The sequence below is a fragment of the Perca fluviatilis genome, chromosome 7 (assembly GCF_010015445.1).
Source record: "Perca fluviatilis chromosome 7, GENO_Pfluv_1.0, whole genome shotgun sequence".
Classification (NCBI taxonomy): Eukaryota; Metazoa; Chordata; class Actinopteri; order Perciformes; family Percidae; genus Perca; species Perca fluviatilis.
This window is the reverse complement of record NC_053118.1, coordinates 39,105,044-39,126,039: the sequence shown is the minus strand read 5'-3', so window position 1 is coordinate 39,126,039 and position 20,996 is coordinate 39,105,044. Positions and strand designations below refer to the sequence as shown.

Genomic DNA, 20,996 nt, shown 5'->3' with positions numbered 1-20,996 from the left:
CCATCACATCGAGGTGTGTTTTTCCACCTTTGTTTCACCTTACATGGTAATACAGTCTTAAAGCAAGCATCAGGTTGGATATACGTAGAAACATTTCATATGACGATATTTCCTATATGCATATGCATTTTGCTATCTAACATACAATCTAACAGCTCAGTTCATCACTAGGTCAATGCAGTAACCTTTTTCTCCCCTATGTGCACCCAGAGCCTAGCCCCCAAGTGCATGTATACAGGGCCCCAACAGCACTTCCTCTTTCTAGCTGTGCAGGTTCAGACAGACAGTTACACAAAGCAATTTATGCATCTGAGGCCTCTTGCAGACACTTCCTCTACACGACTGCAGGGTCAGACAGGCAGCTTCACACAGTAATTCACACTAAAATGTCTCTAAGCATGTTTATATCAATATCAGTATCACAACGCTTAGCATGATTATATTTTTAAGCAATCATATAGTTTAAAGGCACATTAACACTCACAAACCAAAATCAAAAGCAGTATTATAGTTTCATGAGCAGAAATATATTTTAGCTGTTTTTGGGTTAAACTCATGTCACAAGCAGAAATAAAGTCTCAACTGTTCTTGATCTAGTAAATGTCAAAAGAAGAAGTATAGTTTTGGTTGTTTTTTGGATTAATACAAATACATTTCAAAAAGCAGGAGTATGATTTTAGCTGTTTTTGGATTTTCAACTACCCTCGTTCAACACGGGTCTTCATACACACATTATTCAGAGAGGAGAGAGAGAGGAAACACACAGACACACACACACAGAAACACACACATGCACGCACAAAGACACACACGCACAAACAAACACACCCACGCAAAAATACAGACAGACACACAGACACATACACACACACACACCAGGCAGGGCGTTATGGGTGGGCCTGACAGGCCTAGGCCCACCCACAAATTTTCTTCAAAAAAAAAAATTATAAATAATATTAGAATTTGGTGAAGAATTATTAAAAATTGAAAAATAATCTCATAATTTGTGCTAAAATAGTCTAAATGTTTAGTTTTCAAAAACAATTTAAAAAAGCAGGTCATGTCTATTTTTTTAAGTTCAGCAGACAGTGAGGTTCGGGATGGATGTAGCTTGTCGGTATGCTAGGCTAGCTCCAAGTGATCTGAGAGTGTGAAAATCATTTCCAGTAAAGGACAATGTGCAACGTGACCGAGCGGTCTCAGAGTCATCGCTGCAACCAGGAGATGAAGGAGAGCTGAGATCCACAACACCTAGCACATCTTTGTATCTGCCACCCCAGGATGCTAGCGCGGCTAGCGCGGTTAGCGCGGTTAGCCCGGCTACGCGACCAGCGCCGATGCTAGTGCCTCTGTCTCTGACTCACAAGTGGATGATATGAGCCCTGTGGATCATGTCTTCTGTGGATGAGCCCGCAACTCAACCATGCTAAAGTATCCGGTCACTTCTTCTGCTTTAGGGAGTTTAATTGTGTAGGACCGCCAGATGATAACAGTAAGGTATGTGAAGGCTACTCTGCCTGTATTGTATTATGTCGTTATATGAGTTATATGGATTAAAATAATCGATTCATAACTCGCTACAGAGCTGCAGACACAATTCTATTTCTATAACAGCTTGATACTGTTGTCAAGTTGTTTTTCCCTCATGGTTTTCTCTTGTTATGGTTAATGATGCTGTGATTTATTTATTTTTATAAAACATGTCTATAACATGAATCATCACACTGAAGTAAGTCTCGGTAGGAAATAACTTGAGTCGTGTTTTACATGAGAGATGACGTTGTCAATGAACAACTTCTGTGGCCGAGTATTGATTGAAACTGTCGGGCAGTGTTGTTGATCTGTATTGTTGAAAACTTAAAACAATTAAATAGAATTGTGAAATATTCGGCCTCATGTTATATGAGCAGAACTAAACTATGTTTTGGGGAAATATTAGATTCCTGACCACTTTTACAGTCTCTAGGCCTTAGGTTAGGAGAGATGCGCTATAGCACAGCCAGGTATGGTGGTAATGGAGAGTCCAAAGCGCTCTTCATTTGGTCAGAACCAAGGAGAGCGATCGCGGATAGGTCCTTCTTTTGCACCGAAACATTTTACAATGCAACAGCATATTTAAAGAGCATCAAGCTATTACAATCTTTATTATGTAAGCACATATAATATATATAATATAACAATATATTAATCAGTCATTTGTATTAGGTTAAACAGTGATTTGATAACGTTTTTAATTTAAGGCCCACCCACAATTGGTCTGGCCCATCCAAAACTGGAATCCTGGACACATACACAAAAATACACACTGTTGGAACCTAACAGTTATGATCAAGACTATTCTGTGAGGCCTGAAGCTTCCCCTGAGGCCAAAGAGCGGCCTGTAGGGAAGTCACCAGCCTGTGACCCCTCACTCCTAACAAAGGAGCCTCCAAAATGGAGATTGTCCCTCCAAGACATGAGGAAAATGGCAGACTGGTGGAGGGCTTGAGAACTGCAACGACGAATTCTCACACCTTCGTTGAGTTCGGGATTTCTGATTGGCCGCGGCTCCTTGAACGCACCACTCGCCGCCAGCAGGCGGCGGAGGGGAGATAAAAGTAGCCGGAGGTCACAGCCCGGGGTTCTTCGAGGTAATCCATTTGCCGCAAGGAGACGCATCGTTCACCGCTGTTCGAGAATCAACGTGTATCATTCGCTGGTCGAGTGAGGCGTTTGTATCGTTCGTGATACAACAGGGTCCTGGTGAATACGAAGCCCGTATTACACCAAATCTGCAGAGGGGTAAATCAGCCCCGTCTCAAGGAAGAAGAGACAACGCGTTTTCTTGCAAGTCAACTTGGCCGTGTTTCCGCTCCACTGCCTTGGACGGTACGGGCCGTTAATCTCTGGCGAGAGGTTAACCCAGTTCTGTTCACCGGAAAATCCGCCGGATAAGCAACGGACTGTGCACCAAAAAGTAAGAGGCTTTTATAGTTCTGGGCAGATTTGGGAACTAGGGTGTTTATTAATGTGTAAAAGGTATTGCTATTTTGTTTACTATTAATGTGTGATCGGACCGCTGCGTCCTATGTGCTGTTGTGAAGAATATCACTGATCCAGATATTGTTGAAAGTTGTGTTGAACTGTAGCCGATACTCCTGCCGAGGAGAAATTACTGTACAAGCTGAGTCAGCTGCACGCTCATAGAGTGCGCCGGGGAATAAACGCTCTTTACCGTTAAATAAACCTCAGATTCTGCTATAACGCCACGTTAAGTGAGAATCTCGAGTAAAACGAAGAGAGCGGTTAGTCCCGTTACCCCAGAGATCAAGGTTTTAAGTGTTTGTTCCATAAATCGCGCTTTCCCTCCTTCTTCTATCTCTCTCTCTCTTTTCACTTTCACACACACTGAAAAAATTCAATCATTGACTTTAATTAAATTTATTAAGGCAACCGGTTCCACGTATTTTTATTCGGTTAGTTAAAAGCAAAAATATTAACGTCAGTTAATTCAACTAACTTATGTTACAGTAACACAATGATTGTAAATTCAGCTAATTAAAATGTTTTACTTCTGATCAACAAGACATATTTAAGCTTAACCGAATTAAGTCAATTATGTTATATTAACCTAAATAATAAATGTACAGGCTACATATTTTACATTTGTCAATTCAGCATATATCTCATTTGTAGTCATTAAATAATCAATTTAAGTTCAGTTAATGATAACTTTAGGTTTTCATCTAATTTAAGTTTTACTATTTACTTTGACATAATTAAAGTTTGTCAACAGGTTCCACACAAATGAATTTGGTACACCCAACATAGTTTTCTTATTTCCTTTATTCATCAACACAGCAGTGATTCAGTAACATTTTGGTGCCATTCTATAAACTAACATTTCAATGCATGTACACATTTGTAACACATGGAATTACAGCTGCAAATATTAGTCGATCGATTGACAGCAAATATATAAATAATTCACACTTTAATAAATAACTCACTTTTATGGTTTAATAAATAATACTTTTTACAGTTTTCAAATTTGTTTACAAAATAATAGTCTCCCCATCTAACAGCCTTTTTTTTTTTCAAATTAACATCTAAAATAAAGTTTTCAGTGGCAACACTTTAACAAACATCTACTCTAAAGTAGGATTTCTTTAACGATGGTTAAGATGGTCTGATGATTGAACTTCCTTGCAGTTGTTTTTGATGCAGCTTAGTGTTAAAACATCCACAAAATAGCCATAGTTGTATATCAACCGTTTTTGCGCAGCATGGTCTCTCAATTCTACATCACTTCTCTAGTAGTGCCACTCAACTACCACTTTTCCTGTATGATAAGTTTTTCAAAAGTTTGCAAAGAAATTGGTCGTTTTCCTCAAGTGTAGTTTCTCTGCTCTATTTTCAAACAGATAATTTTTTTCAGTTTCGGCCCTAAATATTTCTCCTGTTCAATGAAACATTCAGCATCCAAATCAGTGATTGTCTCATTTGTACAGTTAGTTAATGAGCAGCTGTACCTTGGTTGAGAGTCTGCAAGCATCCATTTGAAGGAAGAACTTTTGAAGTACTTCAAAGAAGGCTTTCAGTCTGTTAGGATAACTCAGGGCACATGCAGAGGCAAAGTCTCTCAAGTCGTGCAGAACTTCAACACGCTGAATCACAATTCCAACATCGGCTGGAGGAGTGGCGGTATCACCTCCCTTAACATCGATGCTGTAGATACCAAAGGTGACTTCTCAAGCTCCCTCGGCTTCCTTTACACAGAAGAAACAGCAAGGAGAAATACAATTATATTAGAAAATGTTTTACCTACGCAATTTTCATAACACTCACTAATAGATAAACCGGCCTCAATTGTTTGAGTGATCAGTGCTGTATGTTGAGAAGCAAACTTCTGTTTCTCATTCCAAATATCAATACATTTGATCCCTAAACACAGCTACATTGATTGATCTGTGTTTATATTCAGAGGTGGCTGCAAATGAATAATTTGAAAGACGCACAAGAGGCAACTATCAAAACCCAACTTCATAGCCTACTCTTAAGGGTGCATTCACAGATACTATCTAGTCAGTCAGATTCACTAGTCAACATCAACTTATAATTCCATAATAATTTCTACCAACAGCAAAACATACCTTTGTCATTGGGGCCATAATGATCCTGATTTTCCTCCCTGCAGAGCCTCCTTTGTTCAACACTTTCATGAGCTGCTCAGTGCGTTGGTCAAGTTGTGTAAGGAACTTTGAGAGAAGGGGAGTAGTAGTAGTAAGAAATTCTGCCTCCATCTGAAAACAAGTCCACAAACACAAATTATATTAATGGTACCTACTAAAACAGTCAACATTCATTATTTTAGTAATACCTTATAAAAAGGTTTTTCTATTTTCTGCCTTAACGTACCACATGAAAGCTCCGCAGTCCAGCTATAACACATCAATACGTAGGGAGCTGACAAAAGCTATCCCAGCCAGGACCTGAAATTCAACAGATTAACAGAAGCCATCAACTACTGAAATGCATTACTTGCATTTAAGAGAGCTCTATACCTTAAAATAAAAAAAATAAAAAATCTATTCAGAACAAGATAATGAAGCTGTCATCTAATAAATGTTCCTAAAAATATGCAAAAGCCGATTTGCAGTAACTAGGTAGCTAGTTACGATCTTACCTTTTTTTGAATATGTCTTATCCAGACAGGAGCACAACTCATCAACGAAGCAATTTTTAAAGGATCTGAAATTTTGCAACATAATGATTACTAAAAGAGACAAATAAACCTATAAAGATGTTAACAGATCAATTATTGAGGCACATTTTACATGGTTCTTAAAGCAGCACTATGCAACTTTTAGCTGCAGCTGTAGTTCTAATGAGACAACCAGTAGGGGGAGTGGAGAGTAGCGCGAGCTGTAGTTCTAATGAGACAACCAGTAGGGGGAGTGGAGGGTAGCGCGAGCTGTAGTTCCAATGAGACAACCAGCAGGGGGAGTGGAGGGTAGCGCGAGCTTTAGTTCTAATGAGACAACCAGTAGGGGGAGTGGAGAGTAGCGCGAGCTGTAGTTCCAATGAGACAACCAGCGGGGAGTGGAGAGTAGCGAGCTGTAGTTCCAATGAGACAACCAGCAGGGGGAGTGGAGAGTAGCGAGCTGTAGTTCTAATGAGACAAACCAGCAGGGGGGAGTGGAGAGTAGCGCGAGCTGTAGTTCTAATGAGACAACCAGCAGGGGGAGTGGGAGAGTAGCCGAGCTGTAGTTCTAATGAGACAAACCAGCAGGGGGGTGGAGAGTAGCGAGCTGTAGTTCTGAATGAGACAACCAGCAGGGGAGTGGAGAGTAGCGCGAGCTGTAGTTCTAATGAGACAACCAGCAGGGGGAGTGGAGAGTAGCGTGAGCTGTAGTTCTAATGAGACAACCAGTAGGGGGAGTGGAGAGTAGCGCGAGCTGTAGTTCTAATGAGACAACCAGTAGGGGCACCGAAGTGGAGGGTAGCGCGAGCTGTAGTTCCAATGAGACAACCAGCAGGCGGAGTGGAGAGTAGCGCGAGCTGTAGTTCTAATGAGACAACCAGTAGGGGGAGTGGAGAGTAGCGCGAGCTGTAGTTCTAATGAGACAACCAGCAGGGGGGGAGTGGAGAGTAGCGCTGTAGAAAGAAAATAAAGTAGCCACAACAAACAAAAAAAAAAGGAGAGGGAAAGTGGAGACAAGCCAGAGAAGAAGAGAGAAGAAGCAAGGAAACCATGAAAGCGGAGAGACAAACGACGAAACCCAAAAAGAAACAACGAAAGGGAAGAGGAAGAGAATAACAACCAGGGAGCGACACAAAGTGGAGCCGGGAGAGGACAAAGGGAGAGGAAGGGAAAAGGAGTGAAAACAAGGGAACAAACAAGAAGTGTACACAATAAAACAAGGAAGACAAAAAGAGGAAAACACTTAAGAGGAAAACAAAAGACAGGAGAAAAAAAAAGAGAGACAAGAGGAAGAAAAAAAGGGAAAAGACACAAAGGGAGGCACAACAAAAAGAAAGGAGGGGGAAAACAAGCAAACAAGTAAAAAAAAAAGTGGAGACAACAGAGGAAGGACCCAACAACAACCACAGACAAGTGGGAGACAGATGAAAGAACAAGTGAGAAAACACAACAAAGAAACAGAACAAGAAGAGAAGAGACAAAAGGAAAAGAAAGACAACAGTAGCCAGACGGAGACAACCCAGTGAGGAAGGAACGCATGAGACAACTGAAAGGAGGAAGGACACGACTGAGACAACCCAGTGAAGGAAAGGAATGAGACAAAAAAAAGAGACAACCAAAAAGGAACATGAGGACAAAACCAGTAGAGGAAGGAATGAGACAAGCAGTAGGAATGAATGAGACAACCCAGTGGAGAGGAAGAGGAAAGGAAGGAGACAACAGTGGGAGGAAAGGAAGGAATGAGACAACGTGGGAGGAAGGGGATGAGACAAAGGGAAGAAGGAAAGGAGACAAACAGTGAGAGGAAAGGAAGGAATGAATGGAGACAACCAGAATATGAAAGGAAAGGAATGGAGAAACAGGAAGGAAGGAATGAATGAATGGAGACAAACAGGGGGGAAGGAAGGAAAAGAGGAGGGGGTAGAGGAGGAGAATGAATGGAGGACAAAGTGGAAGGAAGGAATGGAGACAACCAGTAGGGGAGGAAGGAATGGAATGGAGATGGAGGGAGGAAGGAAGTAATGAGACACCCCAGAGACAAACAGTAGAGAGAAGGACAACCCAGTGGGGGGGGGGAGGAAGGAATGAAGGCACAAAGAAGGAAAAAAGAGACAAAGAACCAAGGAAGGACAACCCAGTGGAGGAAGGAAGACCGAAAAACAACCACACAACCCACGACAACCAATAACAAACCACATGAGAGAAGAAATACAATGAGACAACCAGTAGGAGTGAGAGATCACAATGAAACAACCCAGATAACAAACTGTAAGCAATGAAACAACGGCAGGAAGGAAACGAGACAACCAGTGAGAAGACACAACCATGGAAGACAGAATAACAACCAAACACACAACCCCAAACAACCAGAATAGACACAACACAAAGAACACCAGTGGAGGAGAAGGAATAACAACCTGAGAAGAGACAAGAAAGTAGAAGGAAATAACAACCAGTAGAGACAACGCAGACCAATAACAACCAAACAGACAAGCACACTGAGACAACAGAAGGAAAGGAAACAAACACCAACACACACAACAAACCAACAACAGATAACCACAAACACAACACGAAATACAACCCAACAAACCAACAACCATGGAGGAGACAACAAGAGAAGGAGAAGAACAAACCATGACAAACCAGTAACACAACCCAGACACAAACACAACAACCGACAACAAAAGAATAAAAACCCCAAACAACCAGGAAGGAGTAAAGACACAGGAAAACGGAGAGCACAGACACACACGGACAGAATACACACAATAGAAAAAATAACGGAATACGAACAGGAGACACGGAATATGAGAAAAATAACCACAAATGATAACACACAATGAAAATATGCACCAAAGAAGCATAACTATACCTAGTACACACATGGAACCCAGAAATATGGAAAGACCCAGGAAGAAATGGAAAGGACACAGAAGGGAAGTGGAGATATAGAGCCCACGAACACATAAGTGGAAGGGGTTTGGAATGAGAGAGAAGGAAAGGTGGTGACACACGGAAGTGAAATGGAAAGAAGAGAAGTGGAGAATGGAAACACAGTGGAAGAATGCAGAAGAAATAAACACAGACAGAAGAAGGATAGAGGAAGGGTGGATATATGAAGAACAGGTGGCAAATAAAATAACAAAGAAATAGTGAAGGAAAGTAAATGGAAATAAAGGAAAATGGGCATGAAAATATTACAAAACAGGTTTGAGTGAAAGAAAATGTCCTCCTACCTTTTCCATATTAGATACCAAACACCAACTGCAACTTTTTCCGACAGAATTACGGAAATTAACCGAAGGAGGGTCAGGCGTGGTCCGGTCGGGTCCGGTCAGAAATTCAAAACTAAACGCATGAACAGTCTGAAGCATCTCAGTCTTCTTCTCCTGTTTTGGTTTAAATGGTAGCTGGTGTTTTATACTGCCGTCTTCAGGATGTAACAAGTATAGCAATCCTAATTCACTTAAATTAAATGTTTTGGGATTTATCAACACATTCATATTTTTTACAGGTAACAATAGACACAATTACATTGACTTTATTTGAAATTAACATTTTAACCTAGTAAATACATTTATTTTAAGTAAACTGAACATTAAACAACTATTTAAAGTGCACAACCCCCCTGATTCAATTTTTTGAGTGCACACACACACACACACACACACACACACACACATAACACACACACAAGCTAGCCAACGCTAGCTCCCGAGCTAACGTTGCTAGTTAACCACGTGTAGCTGGTATAGAGCTAACGCTTGACTTAGCATAAACGTGTGCGGTGCCTAGCAACACCCCCCCTCGGCTTCTTCACCCCTTACTCGTGCACCCAGCACTACTACCGCCCTCTTGAGGCTAAAGAGCTAGGTGCAGCTCACCGGAGTAGCCATTTTAGTAGTTTTGTGTTAGACTACATTGCTACACCGCCCCCTCCACTGCCACTCACCCACACACACACACACACACACACACACACACACACACACACACACACACACACACGCCACACAGACACAGAGGTGTCCATGCTACATGCTGTTTTGTTTTGCTTTGTTTGATTGTGATATTGTAAAAAGGGTATATAAGTTTATTATTGAAGGATTGCTGATTGGCTACTGATAATTGTGACGTTAATAAATCTTATTATACTTAATTAGCAGTTGCTTGTGATTATTTGTGTACTTATTGTGATAACTGCTGGCTGGACGGGTCTGTGCTCGAAATCACCCCTTCCTTTAAATCCTTTTAAAGGATTTTAACAGAAATGAGACTGTTCCACAGTTTGATTATTGGCCCCTGACTTACAGGGTGGTGCCCCGTTTATTGTTTGTCGATTTGATAAAGTTATTAATAACCATATTCATAACTTTATTAATATTGATAAAACATATTTTGATAATTTGCTAATAACCAAATCTGTACCCTACGAGAGAATCATACAACATACACATGCGCACACACGCACACCACACACACACACACACACACACACACAGACACACAAATACACATATACACACACACACACACACACGCACAGATAAACAGACACACACACACACACACACACACAGATAGGTGAGGGTGTGGGTGCGCAGACCTCACTCCCACCATATCCTTGGCAGGTCTGTGTCTGTGTGTGTGTGTGTGTGTGTGTGTGGTTGTGTGTGTGTAGTGTGTGTGTATGTATGTGTGTGTGCGTGTGAGTGTGCGTGTCTGCAGACACAGCAGCCGCCCACACACACACACACACACACACACACACACACACACACACACACACACAAAAACCCTGTCAGATTACCTCATCATTCATTCAATACCGCAACTTTTGTCTGCCTTTTTTGCAGCTTTTTTGTCCACGTTAGTTCATTCTGTGGAGTCTGTAGTTAGGTTTTAATCAGCCGTGTTGAGGAACTTTCTTCTCAGATATATTAGGGAAGTAACATTAAAAGGAATGTTGGTGAGAAAAGAGTTCTCGGAAAAGAAAGAAAAAAGGAAGTCATAAAGTGGTTAAAAACCTTTCTTGACGTATGTGACAACTTGTCTGTCCGTCAGTCAGTCAGCGCTCGGCTCACTCTTCTGTCAGGAGTCCCAACCTGAAGAGACTGAAGTAAGGATGGCAGTTTGGGACAAAAGATTTCTCGCCGGCGTCATGTTGGTCCTGACAGGTAAGACCAGAGTCCCAACATGGACCCAGTCAGTGGGGGGACAAGTCTTCAGATCCTTTACTCTGTGGTGAAAGGCTGACGCTTGGATTGTGGAAGAAGAAGGTGAAGTAGTGAGAAGAGTTGGAAAAGTGGGAATGGATTTAATTAGTAGGAATGGTTTAGAAAAGTTGAAGAATACCCAGAATGCTTAGAGAGATGTTGAATATAATGATGTAATATTAGTTGGTTTTAAGATGATGTAATACTGTATGTCTGGCTTCAATTGTGTGTGTGTGTGTGGGTGTTTGTGTGTTTGTGTGTGTGTGTGTGTGTCTGTGTGTTTGTGTGTGTGTGTGTTGTCTTGTTTTGTGTGTGTGTGTGTGTTTGTGTGTGTGTGTGGGTGTTTGTGTGTGTGTGTGTGTGTCTGTGTGTTTGTGTGTGTGTGTGTGTGTCTGTGTGTTTGTGTGTGTGCGCGCAAAAACAAAACAAAGTAGTTAAAACTCTTCCGTACAGTTTCCTTCCTGACTTTCAGCCGCACACCTATCCTGTACACTCCACCTTCGGATCATCATGCTACATTCGCTGTGCAAAGTTGTTCACGGACGCCAGTAAATCATTCACAAGTCAGCAGAAAAACCCGGACTGTCTTCTTGGACTGACTGGACTGACTGGACTGACTGACTAGAGTCCCTGAGTTATCAAGTAACTCTTACTACGACATTCTGTTTTGTTTTGAGCCTGAGAAACTGACCAGCTTTATTTTTCTCTCGTTATCAGCACTGGTCTGGATTTAATTGTGATTTGTTTTTTTGTATTGGACTGCAACTAATTTGTGTTGGTTGAGATTGTTGGTTTAAGTGTGCAGAAAACCCGAAGTGGAATCTTGAGTTGGATTGTGCTTCATCTTGTGATTCTGTTTTTGTGTGAAATCTTTAAATACACCAATATTTTGTTTTGAATTAGCTTTTGAGTTATGGTGTTTATTGCTTTTATGGTCATTCATTGGTGAGGGTGTACATTCTTTTAGATGAACATGAAAGTGACATTTGATTTAAAAAGAAAAAAGAAACAACAACCAGTAACCTGTATCTTACTGCCAGGAGAGAGACCTGGCTGGCACCCCAAACAAAAGATAAATTGTTTAAACTTCAGCCAAACTGTCACAACATGCACACACACACACACACTCACACACACACACACACACACACACACACACACACACACTCACACACACACACACACACACACACACACGCACGTGTGTGTTCTGGTTCAGAATAAAGAAGCTGAAGACATCTCTGGTCCAGTTTAACTTTAGTTAATGTTCTGGTTCAGAATAAAGAAGCTGAAGACATCTCTGGTCCTGTTGGTCCAGAAACATGCAGACTGAAGCTGATTATAATAACACATGTTGAGAAAAAGACACATGAAGGGAAGAGAGATCAGAGAGATAAAAGAGATAAAAGTAACCAGAGATGGAGGAAGTACTCTGACAATTTACTGCATTATCATCAACTCTAAACATTAAATATTAAAGTACTTCTTTTGCACAATGGGCTCATAGTCTTGTTATTGTTTTATGTTGTCGGATTATAATTTAGGTATTAGGATTATTTATTTGGTAAAAGAACACGTTAGAGTTGCTATTGCTACACACAAGGACCTCGGACAGAATAGCACAGCAATGGATGAGCTAATGAGGATCCTAAATAAACAAATAAACAGACATACACACACACACACATACACACATGTAAGAGATTTGCAGGGTTGTTTCTCAAAATATTAATATTAAATAATTATTTATTATTTATAAATATTAAATATTCATTTTTTACAATCATGTGTCTCTTCTTCTTGTTCTTCTTCTTCTTCTTCTTGTGTTTGTCAGGAGCTCTGGGTCAAAGAGTGAACTATCCAGATCCTGTTTGTGGTATAAAAGGATCGACCATCACCCTCCCCTGCTCCTTCACACCACTGGAGTCTGCCAAGATCATCAGAGTCGTCTGGTGCAAGAACCATGAAATCTGTCAGGGAACGACTCCGTCTGTGTACGACAGCGAATCAAACAACAACAACCCTCGTTACAGATACCTGGGAGACCAGAAGAGAGACTGCACTTTACAGATCTCAGATCTACAGGAGGAAGATGACACAACTTTTCGCTTCAGAATGGAAACTAATGATGTCCAAGCACATTTTACTGGCCAATCAGGAGTGAGAGTCACAGTCGAAGGTAAGAGCATCTCAAGGAACAGCAAGAGACTCGGTTGGTTATAACCTAATTAGGAAACAGCTACACAGAGACACACACACACGCACACGCACACATACACGCACGCACACGCACACACATGCACACACACACACACACATACACACACGCACACATGCACACACTCGCACACGCATACGCACATGTACACGTACACACACACACACACAAACACACACACTCACACATGCACACACACGCACACACACATACACACACACACACATGCACACACACGCTACGCAACAATGCCCGTACATACACACACACACACACACACACACACACACACACCACGCCTGGTGCAGATGCGTTTAGGGGCGTGTCCAAATCCACTGGAAAAAAGGGTCCGTGCGCTGGGCGCCTGGTTCTAAAAGGTTGTACTTAGTGTCTTCATTAATCAGAGGTGTGTTTTGGGCGTAACATGCAATCAACCAATCAGAGATCATCTCCCATTCCCTTTAAAAGCCAGGCGCGTTTGGACCTTGGAGCATTGCTGTTATGATGGAGGATTTGCACCGTAATATATTTATTTGTAATCTTCTGCATGTGTGTGTGTGTGTGTGTGTGTAGCGGCGTGGTCTGTGTGTCTAACAAGCATAGTGGTAGCGCTATTACGCGAGCCTAGGAGCATTTTACTAATGCTCTGTTAAAATAACAAGGAAATGCTGCGTTATTGACTTTAGACCAGGTTTTTGTTGGTCAATGGTGCGATCTCTTCCCGCTGCCTCAAGATAGCAATACTCCCAGAATGCCCCTGAACACACCTCCCTGTAAGACCAGCACGCCCAGAATGCACCTGAACACACCTCCCTGTAAGACCAGCACGCCCAGAATGCACCTGAACACACCTCCCTGTAAGACCAGCATGGCCACAATGCACCTGAACACACCTCCCTGTAAGACCAGCATGGCCACAATGCACCTGAACACACCTCCCTGTAAGACCAGCATGCCCATGGGCCACAGATGGGTGCATTTACTATTTAAACGGTGTGGGCGCTGGATGGGAAATTGGAAACTGCATCGGTCTAAACTAACAAAGACACTTGCGTCGGGCTTTGCGCTGCTCTTCACCGGGTGCAAGATAGGGACTTTATACTGCATGGGATTATCATGAAGTGTGCTTGTGGTGTAAATCGGAGACTCGTGGGTATGTCCAGAACCCATTTTCATTCAGATATCTGGAGGTCAGAGGTTAACGGTCACGTTTGAAAAAGGCCGTGCCAGTTTTTCCCTCTCCATATTTGACTTCCTTCCCAACAATCTAGCACAGCATGGGTTCCTTAGGTTGTCTAGTTTACTCTGATACCAATGTATTGTTCTAGCTTTGGAACAGAACCCTCTACAGCCTCTAAACGACAGTGAAGTCGGCCTAAAAGATTTAGAGCAGTCTTTACCTTTAGTTGTATAGTGATCTTGGTTGGTAACAACATGAGGAACAGGGATCATCATTTCCAACAAGTCATAATCTAATATAATGTATTAAAAACTAACACTGTAAATGTATTTTAGATCAGATGGAGATAAGAAGCTCCAGAGATGACGGAGAGTTTAAAAGAGGAGAAGAAGTCACACTGAACTGCACCACAATCTGCTCTATCCACCAACTGGAGGTCAGCTGGTTCAGAGATGGCTCCGCCCTCTCAGAGACTGGCCCCGCCCTCCATCTCAGCTATCTGACTGCAAAGGATTCTGGGAACTACACCTGTGGTTTGAAGAAGAACGAGCACACCCTCTCAGAGCCGTACAGCCTGCATGTGGAGGCTGACGAGGAAGGTTAGTTTGATCAGTTTTTATCTAAAAACATTTTCAGACCAGATCCAAACTCAACAAGTCTGTCTATAGAAACTACAAACTGAATCTAAACCACCTTAAAGCTATAGTGCGTAGTTTCTGTCGCCCCCATGAGGAATTATAAGTTTTGACAACAACACTGTCGGAGCGTCCACATGATACAGTGATGATGATAAGTCTTCTTTGATCACGCACACCCTTCCCCAGACGCCACAATCTTCTAAACATAGTCACACTGAGAAATCCAGAGAGAGTTGTGTGGAGCTGATAGTCTTAATTAGCTTTGTTGCAACAAATTTTGCTTAAATGTAATGGATGTTCATTAATATCAAAACGTTAAGCACTACAGCTTTAAACCTGCAGTGATTGGTCTAATTGGCGGCTTGTTTTGCAGCAGAACAGTCTGTGAACATCTGACATATTATCCTCTTATAAAGCAGCTGAAGCTAACATGTCAGATTGTTACAGAGACACATGACGTTAGATGCTTCAAGGTTAAAGTGGTTCCCTCTGACTGTAATCTCACCATTGTCTCCTGGGGTCCGTTCCAGGAAGGAGGTTTAACAAACTCTGAGTCTAACCCTGATGTCTGTGGTGATTTACCCTGAGATGGGAAACAGAGTTTTCGGTTCCAGAACAGCTGATTTGAGTTCAGCTGGTTTTAGTTGGTTCAATCAACTCGGCGTATGTTCAATCAGGGTTACGCGCGTGCACAAAAGGCAGCATGAATGGAGCCATGATTCTACTATTCACCATGGTAACAACCACAAACAAACGGGTCAGCGGAAATACTCATGCGCACAAACAGCGAGTTTGAATATATACTGTCTATGGTTTGAACATGCATTTTGTTAAAAAAGCAAAACAGCGGTTGCTGCTGCAAAAGAGAGAGAATTGGTGTGGGAGAAAATTGCTGCTTGAGTCAATGCATACGCATTAACAGTGTATTAATTTCATATTTAATCACAGTTAACTTATAATATTAGGCTACTGGTGAAAACTGGAATTGTATTAGGCTACACCTATAATTTCATTTAGGTGCAATCCTGTGGGCGTAAACTATAGCCTACTAATCCCATTCTGAGGCTGCAGCACCATATCATTAACAGAACTATAATGTATAATCATTTATTTCTTTTTAATGGCTCTCACTGGTTTGTGTCCAGGGAACACGTTTAAAAAACGCTTCAGAGCGTTTCTGACGGCTCTGCATACAGTGGCTTTACTATCACAGTATGATCCGCTACACTGTTATGAAGAAAACTGCCGTTTGCTAAAAACGTAATGCGACACAAAGAATCTGCTGGGATGTTAAAACCTGTCCACGATGGCTGATGTTTGTGATATGAGGACGGATAAGGTATCTACATATATTATGGACTGTGATAGAAAAAGAATCGGTTAGGCCTATGTGGAAATGAAAATACATCTATAGTCGGGACTCAATATCATCTCCCGACGCAATCTCTCTGTGAATTAATACAGCTTTTTCATCAACGGGATCATAGACAAAAGGACATAACATGCTTGAGAAAAAAACGTTTTATAATCTGCCTAACATAAACCAATAAATTTTTTTATTCATGCAGATAACAAACTGCATTAAAATGTGCCTCATACAGACTGAATGATTGAATGAGGAAATAAGAGGGAGGAGAATAAGAGAAACTCGAGGTTTCTTGAAGAAAACCTGCTCCCGACCAGGTTAAGTTCACAGGCTCAGTTACCATAGTAACTGAAGGTTAAGTTACCTCTCTTTCTGAAACAGAAAACCCAGAGTTTCCCTCATCTCAGGGTTAACAAACTCAGAGTTTTCACTAAACCTGCTTTCTGGAACGGGCCTCTAATAATGTCTGATGTGTTCTGCAGGAGAAGGTCTGCCTCTCGCTGCTCTGGTTGTCGGGGTCCTGCTGGTTCTCTTTGCTGTTATTCTGGTCGTCTGCATCATCAAAAGGTAGTTTAATAAATCTGTCTCCTTGTCTTTGTTATACAGCTCAATTTATATCAATCATTCCATATTTATTACCCTTTGCACTCAAACGTTGTCCGTCTGTAACCCAGTGTTATTGTTTTAAAATATAAAGTATGGCTGTCAAAATGAATGCAATAATAACAAGTAAAGGGAAAATCCCTTTATAGCACTAAATCTTTTAACAACACGCATTCTGTGATTTGGGCATAGGGGCGCTCCGTAGTGTCTGTGGTGTTGTGTCATGTGGATGTGTCAACCTATTCTCACTCCGAACTCGTAAAAAATATGGATGTGTGGACAGTGACTGTCAGCGTCTAAAGCGATGAAAAAAGCGTCCTTCAGCGTTTTTGTAGAACGTACCGGGACGAGTAGCAGCTACACAGGGTTTGAAGATGACGTAGCATTGAGAGCGACAACGGTCGCGAGTAGTAGGAAAGGCCGAAAATCCGCGTAGGGTGGTTGGTAGGACTTTCACACAGGAGACCGGACTTCTCCCGCTAGTCAGAGAAACGTAAGCCCACCCACGACTTAACATAACTGCGACAAATTAAACCAGCTATTAGGCTAACTGACATAAAACCATGCCAATCTCTAGGTATGGTGAAGGGTATGTGATGATGTGGGGCTATTTTAATTCAAAAGGCCAAGGGAACTTTATCAGGATGCATAGTATCCTGGATCCATGAAATAACTGGCCTTTAAAAATAAAAGTCTGCCTGCCTCTATGGGAATTTAACATAGGGGTGTACTTACTTATGCCCCCTATATTTTAGGGAAGAACATTTATTTATTTAGACCGGACTTCTCCCGCTAGCCAGAGAAACGTAAGCCCACCCACGACTTAACATAACTGCGACAAATGGGACGCCAATAGTCCCGACCAAGAGCGTTTTGTTGAAGCACGTTTTGTGACGCTAAAGGAGACTTTTAGCGTCAATAACAACGACAAAGGCACCTGACCAAGCGTCCATGTTTTACCTGATGGGAGTTAGAATGTGTTGTTTTGTGTTGTGTTATTGTGGTAATGGTGTTGTGTTTGTTATTGTGGTCATGGTGTCGTGTTATTGTGGTCATGGTGTTGTGTTATTGTGGTCATGGTGTTGTGTTTGCAGGAAGAGAGCAGCAGGTCGAGATCAGACAGCCGTGGGACGGGACGAGGAACAAAAGGTGAGTGGAGGTGTTTCCCTGATTATTTTAGTTTGCAGACGAAGGAGCTGTGTGATGAATAAGATAAAATAAGATAGACTTTATTAATCCCACACTGGGGAAATTCCTGTGCTACAGCAGCTCAAAAGAAAAAATTTACACACATCAAAATAACACAAATACACATTATGTAGATATAGGAGAAAAATATTAATAAAGTATAAGAAATAGAGAAAATAGAATTAGTTATAATAATAATAATAATAATAATAGTAATAAAACAAACATATTCACACAATAAACAGCCTTATATATAATGTATAAACAGACAGTATATAAACAGAGATATACAGATGAATAGAAATGACATATTGCACAGTTGGAGGTAACAGAGAGTAATAAATAAATAAATATGCATAGTGCAGAATATTGTCCGGTGATGGCTCATATTGCAGAAACAGCGAGCAGTGCTACATTATAATGTTCTATTAAAGAGTCTGACTGCTGCTGGAATGAAGGACCTGTGATGGCGCTCCTTCTTGCATGAGTCTCTCTTTCCTCATCTGTTCCTATCTTTCTTCATCTCTTCCTGTCTTTCTTCATCTCTTTCTGTATGTGGTGTTCAGCACTCTGATAACATCTACAGCAACAACTTGCTGCCACTTGCTGAGCAGCAGGGACCCAGCAGCGCTGTGGAGGTGCTACCTACCGGTCCAGTTCACACACAAGAAGCAGGCCAGGTACTGGAGGCTGCTAAACATGGCCCTGTTCATACCTGGTATTAAAGGTGGTGTCTAAGTGACTGATGACTCTTTGAAATGGGTCCAGTATTAATCAGTCAGGGACCACTAAAAGTTCTGTTGTTGCCGCTGACAGACTCAGATTATTATTCTAAGTGTCTGACAACATTATGGAAAGATCCCTACAGAGATAGACCTTTTAGTTAAAGAGTAAGATCCTTTTAGTTTAACATGAAACAGCCCCAAAATCACCATCACCAAACCAACCAAAGTCCATGTAAATAATCAGGACTTTTAGCGTGTATAGAGCCAGCATATCACCACATGTAAATGGGTGAATTAAGGGTTTATACCAAACCAGAGTGGTGGTTGTTGGAACAGTGGAAAGATGAACCAAGACAGTTTTTGATAGTTTAATTTAGTTTCTGTGCACTTTAAATGAAGTGTGTTTTATGATGATAAAAGTCCTGATTATTTACATGGAGTCTGGTGGTGTTTGTTGTGTTTGGTGATGGTGATTTCGGGGCTGTTTCATGTTAAACTAAAAGGATCTTACTCTTTAACTAAAAGGTCTATCTCTGTAGGGATCCTTTCCATAATGTTGTCAGACACTTAGAATAAGTGTCTGCAGCAACAACAGAACTTTTAGTGGACTCTAACTGATGCTGAACATTAGTCCTGTAGGGTTACATTACAGCTTGGTTCTTGTTTAATTCTGGACCAGTTTCAGAGATTGTTGTTCACATCAGACACTCAGACACACAAACATGGAGACATAGAGTCCAGGTTGAAAAAAAAACAGTTACCCTTTAAAAAAACAATAAACTTTATCCTCGGGCGTTCACATTTCACTGAAGTAGTGGAGGACGCAGAGTTTTGATGCTGAATCATATGAAGGTTTTTCTCTTCCTCTCTCTGATGACTCATCTTCTGTTTGATATTTATTCATTTTCAGACCGGCAGAGGAGGTGGAGGACTCCATCACCTACAGCACTGTAGCCACAATAGGCTGAACATAAACCGCACCATGATGGCAGATCATGTTTTTAAATTTAAAATTTAAAATGGTAAAAGCAAAAAAAAGAAATTCTGAAAAAGCTCAGTTTTTATTATTGGGGGGGTGTAACCCCCCTATCCACCACGTAAATTACACCTGTGATTTCACCTGTCCCTTTATTTCATTGTATCTGTGTATATTATTATTTCACCGGTGTTCTCTCGGTTCGGTGACAGTTTCTCAGTGTGTGTCTGTGTGTACCTGTGTGTGTGTATGTGTCTGTGTGTGTTTGTGTGTGTCTGTGTGTAGGGCTGTAGCGATACACTAATCTCACGATACGATACACGATATTCAGCTCACGATACGATATATATCACGATAATCAGCCAACGATACGATTCGATATAATTCGATACACTTACATCATTTTCTGAAAGATTTAAAGGGGACAGAGTGATTTTGATGACATCTTGTGAGTGTTCCATTTACTTGGATTTAATTAATTGAACTGAAAACATCAATTACACAAAATATGTCTCTGACTCGACAGAGAGTCTACAGCAGGGATAATCAACTACATTTACACAATATATGTCTCTGACTGGACAGAGAGTCTACAGCAGGGATCATCAACTACATTTTTTTCAGAATTTTTCTAAGCACTCTGGCGGCCGGACTTTCAAATAAATAAAATAAAATGAATTTATACCTAATACGCCTATTCTTGTTCGAAATTTTCACTTTCTTACTGAATTAATGCTACATTTGTTTGGTTTTTACATGTATTAGTGTGAGCAAACTCCTAAAAACATGGAAACTCCATAATGATAACTGGCTCTTTAACTAGAAAAAGATCTCAGACTTGGAGGCAGTTCACTGAGGAGTGATCGTTAAAGTCTGTGATTATGGAAACATTATTGTAGTATGCAGCATCCTGATTGGTGGAAAATGCTTGCAGAAAGAAAGGCTGTTGTCAGGTAAACGTGTCACTGTCAAAGAGGCTGAAGCAAAAAGTTGACGTGGAAAAGCCCAGCTTTAATGATGAATGACTGATAAGCAGGCTATGCACTCGTCATCGATCGCGTCATTCACGTGCATATTAAGTAGCTCCAGATTGTCCGCTCTAGTGGAGAGTTTGGTTTGTTCAGCCAACACTGAGGTTTACAAGAATTTTTCAAAATGTTCAGATTCCCGGCAACCTAAGATAAACAGTTAGACTAAAAA

The 20,996-nt window shown here is 41.2% G+C and overlaps 1 protein-coding gene and 1 long non-coding RNA gene across 2 annotated transcripts in view; one reads left to right on the top strand and one right to left on the bottom strand.

Moving 5' to 3' along the window:
- Positions 1 to 18,736, top strand: part of LOC120562487 (sialoadhesin-like) — a gene marked incomplete at its 3' end in the record, with an annotated part of 35,402 nt that extends 16,666 nt beyond the window's left edge. The window contains exons 2-6 of the mRNA XM_039806200.1: positions 12,737 to 13,081; positions 14,636 to 14,899; positions 16,787 to 16,871; positions 18,002 to 18,056; positions 18,662 to 18,736. Coding sequence (XP_039662134.1) covers positions 12,737 to 13,081; positions 14,636 to 14,899; positions 16,787 to 16,871; positions 18,002 to 18,056; positions 18,662 to 18,736 — 824 coding nt within the window. The remainder of the gene's footprint in view (positions 1 to 12,736; positions 13,082 to 14,635; positions 14,900 to 16,786; positions 16,872 to 18,001; positions 18,057 to 18,661) is intronic.
- Positions 4,088 to 5,730, bottom strand: LOC120563035. Its single transcript, XR_005639901.1, has 4 exons — positions 5,666 to 5,730; positions 5,398 to 5,471; positions 5,133 to 5,282; positions 4,088 to 4,748 (listed from the first exon to the last, which is right to left on the bottom strand). It is a non-coding gene; the product is annotated as an uncharacterized LOC120563035 (long non-coding RNA).
- Positions 18,737 to 20,996: the final 2,260 nt, after the last annotated feature.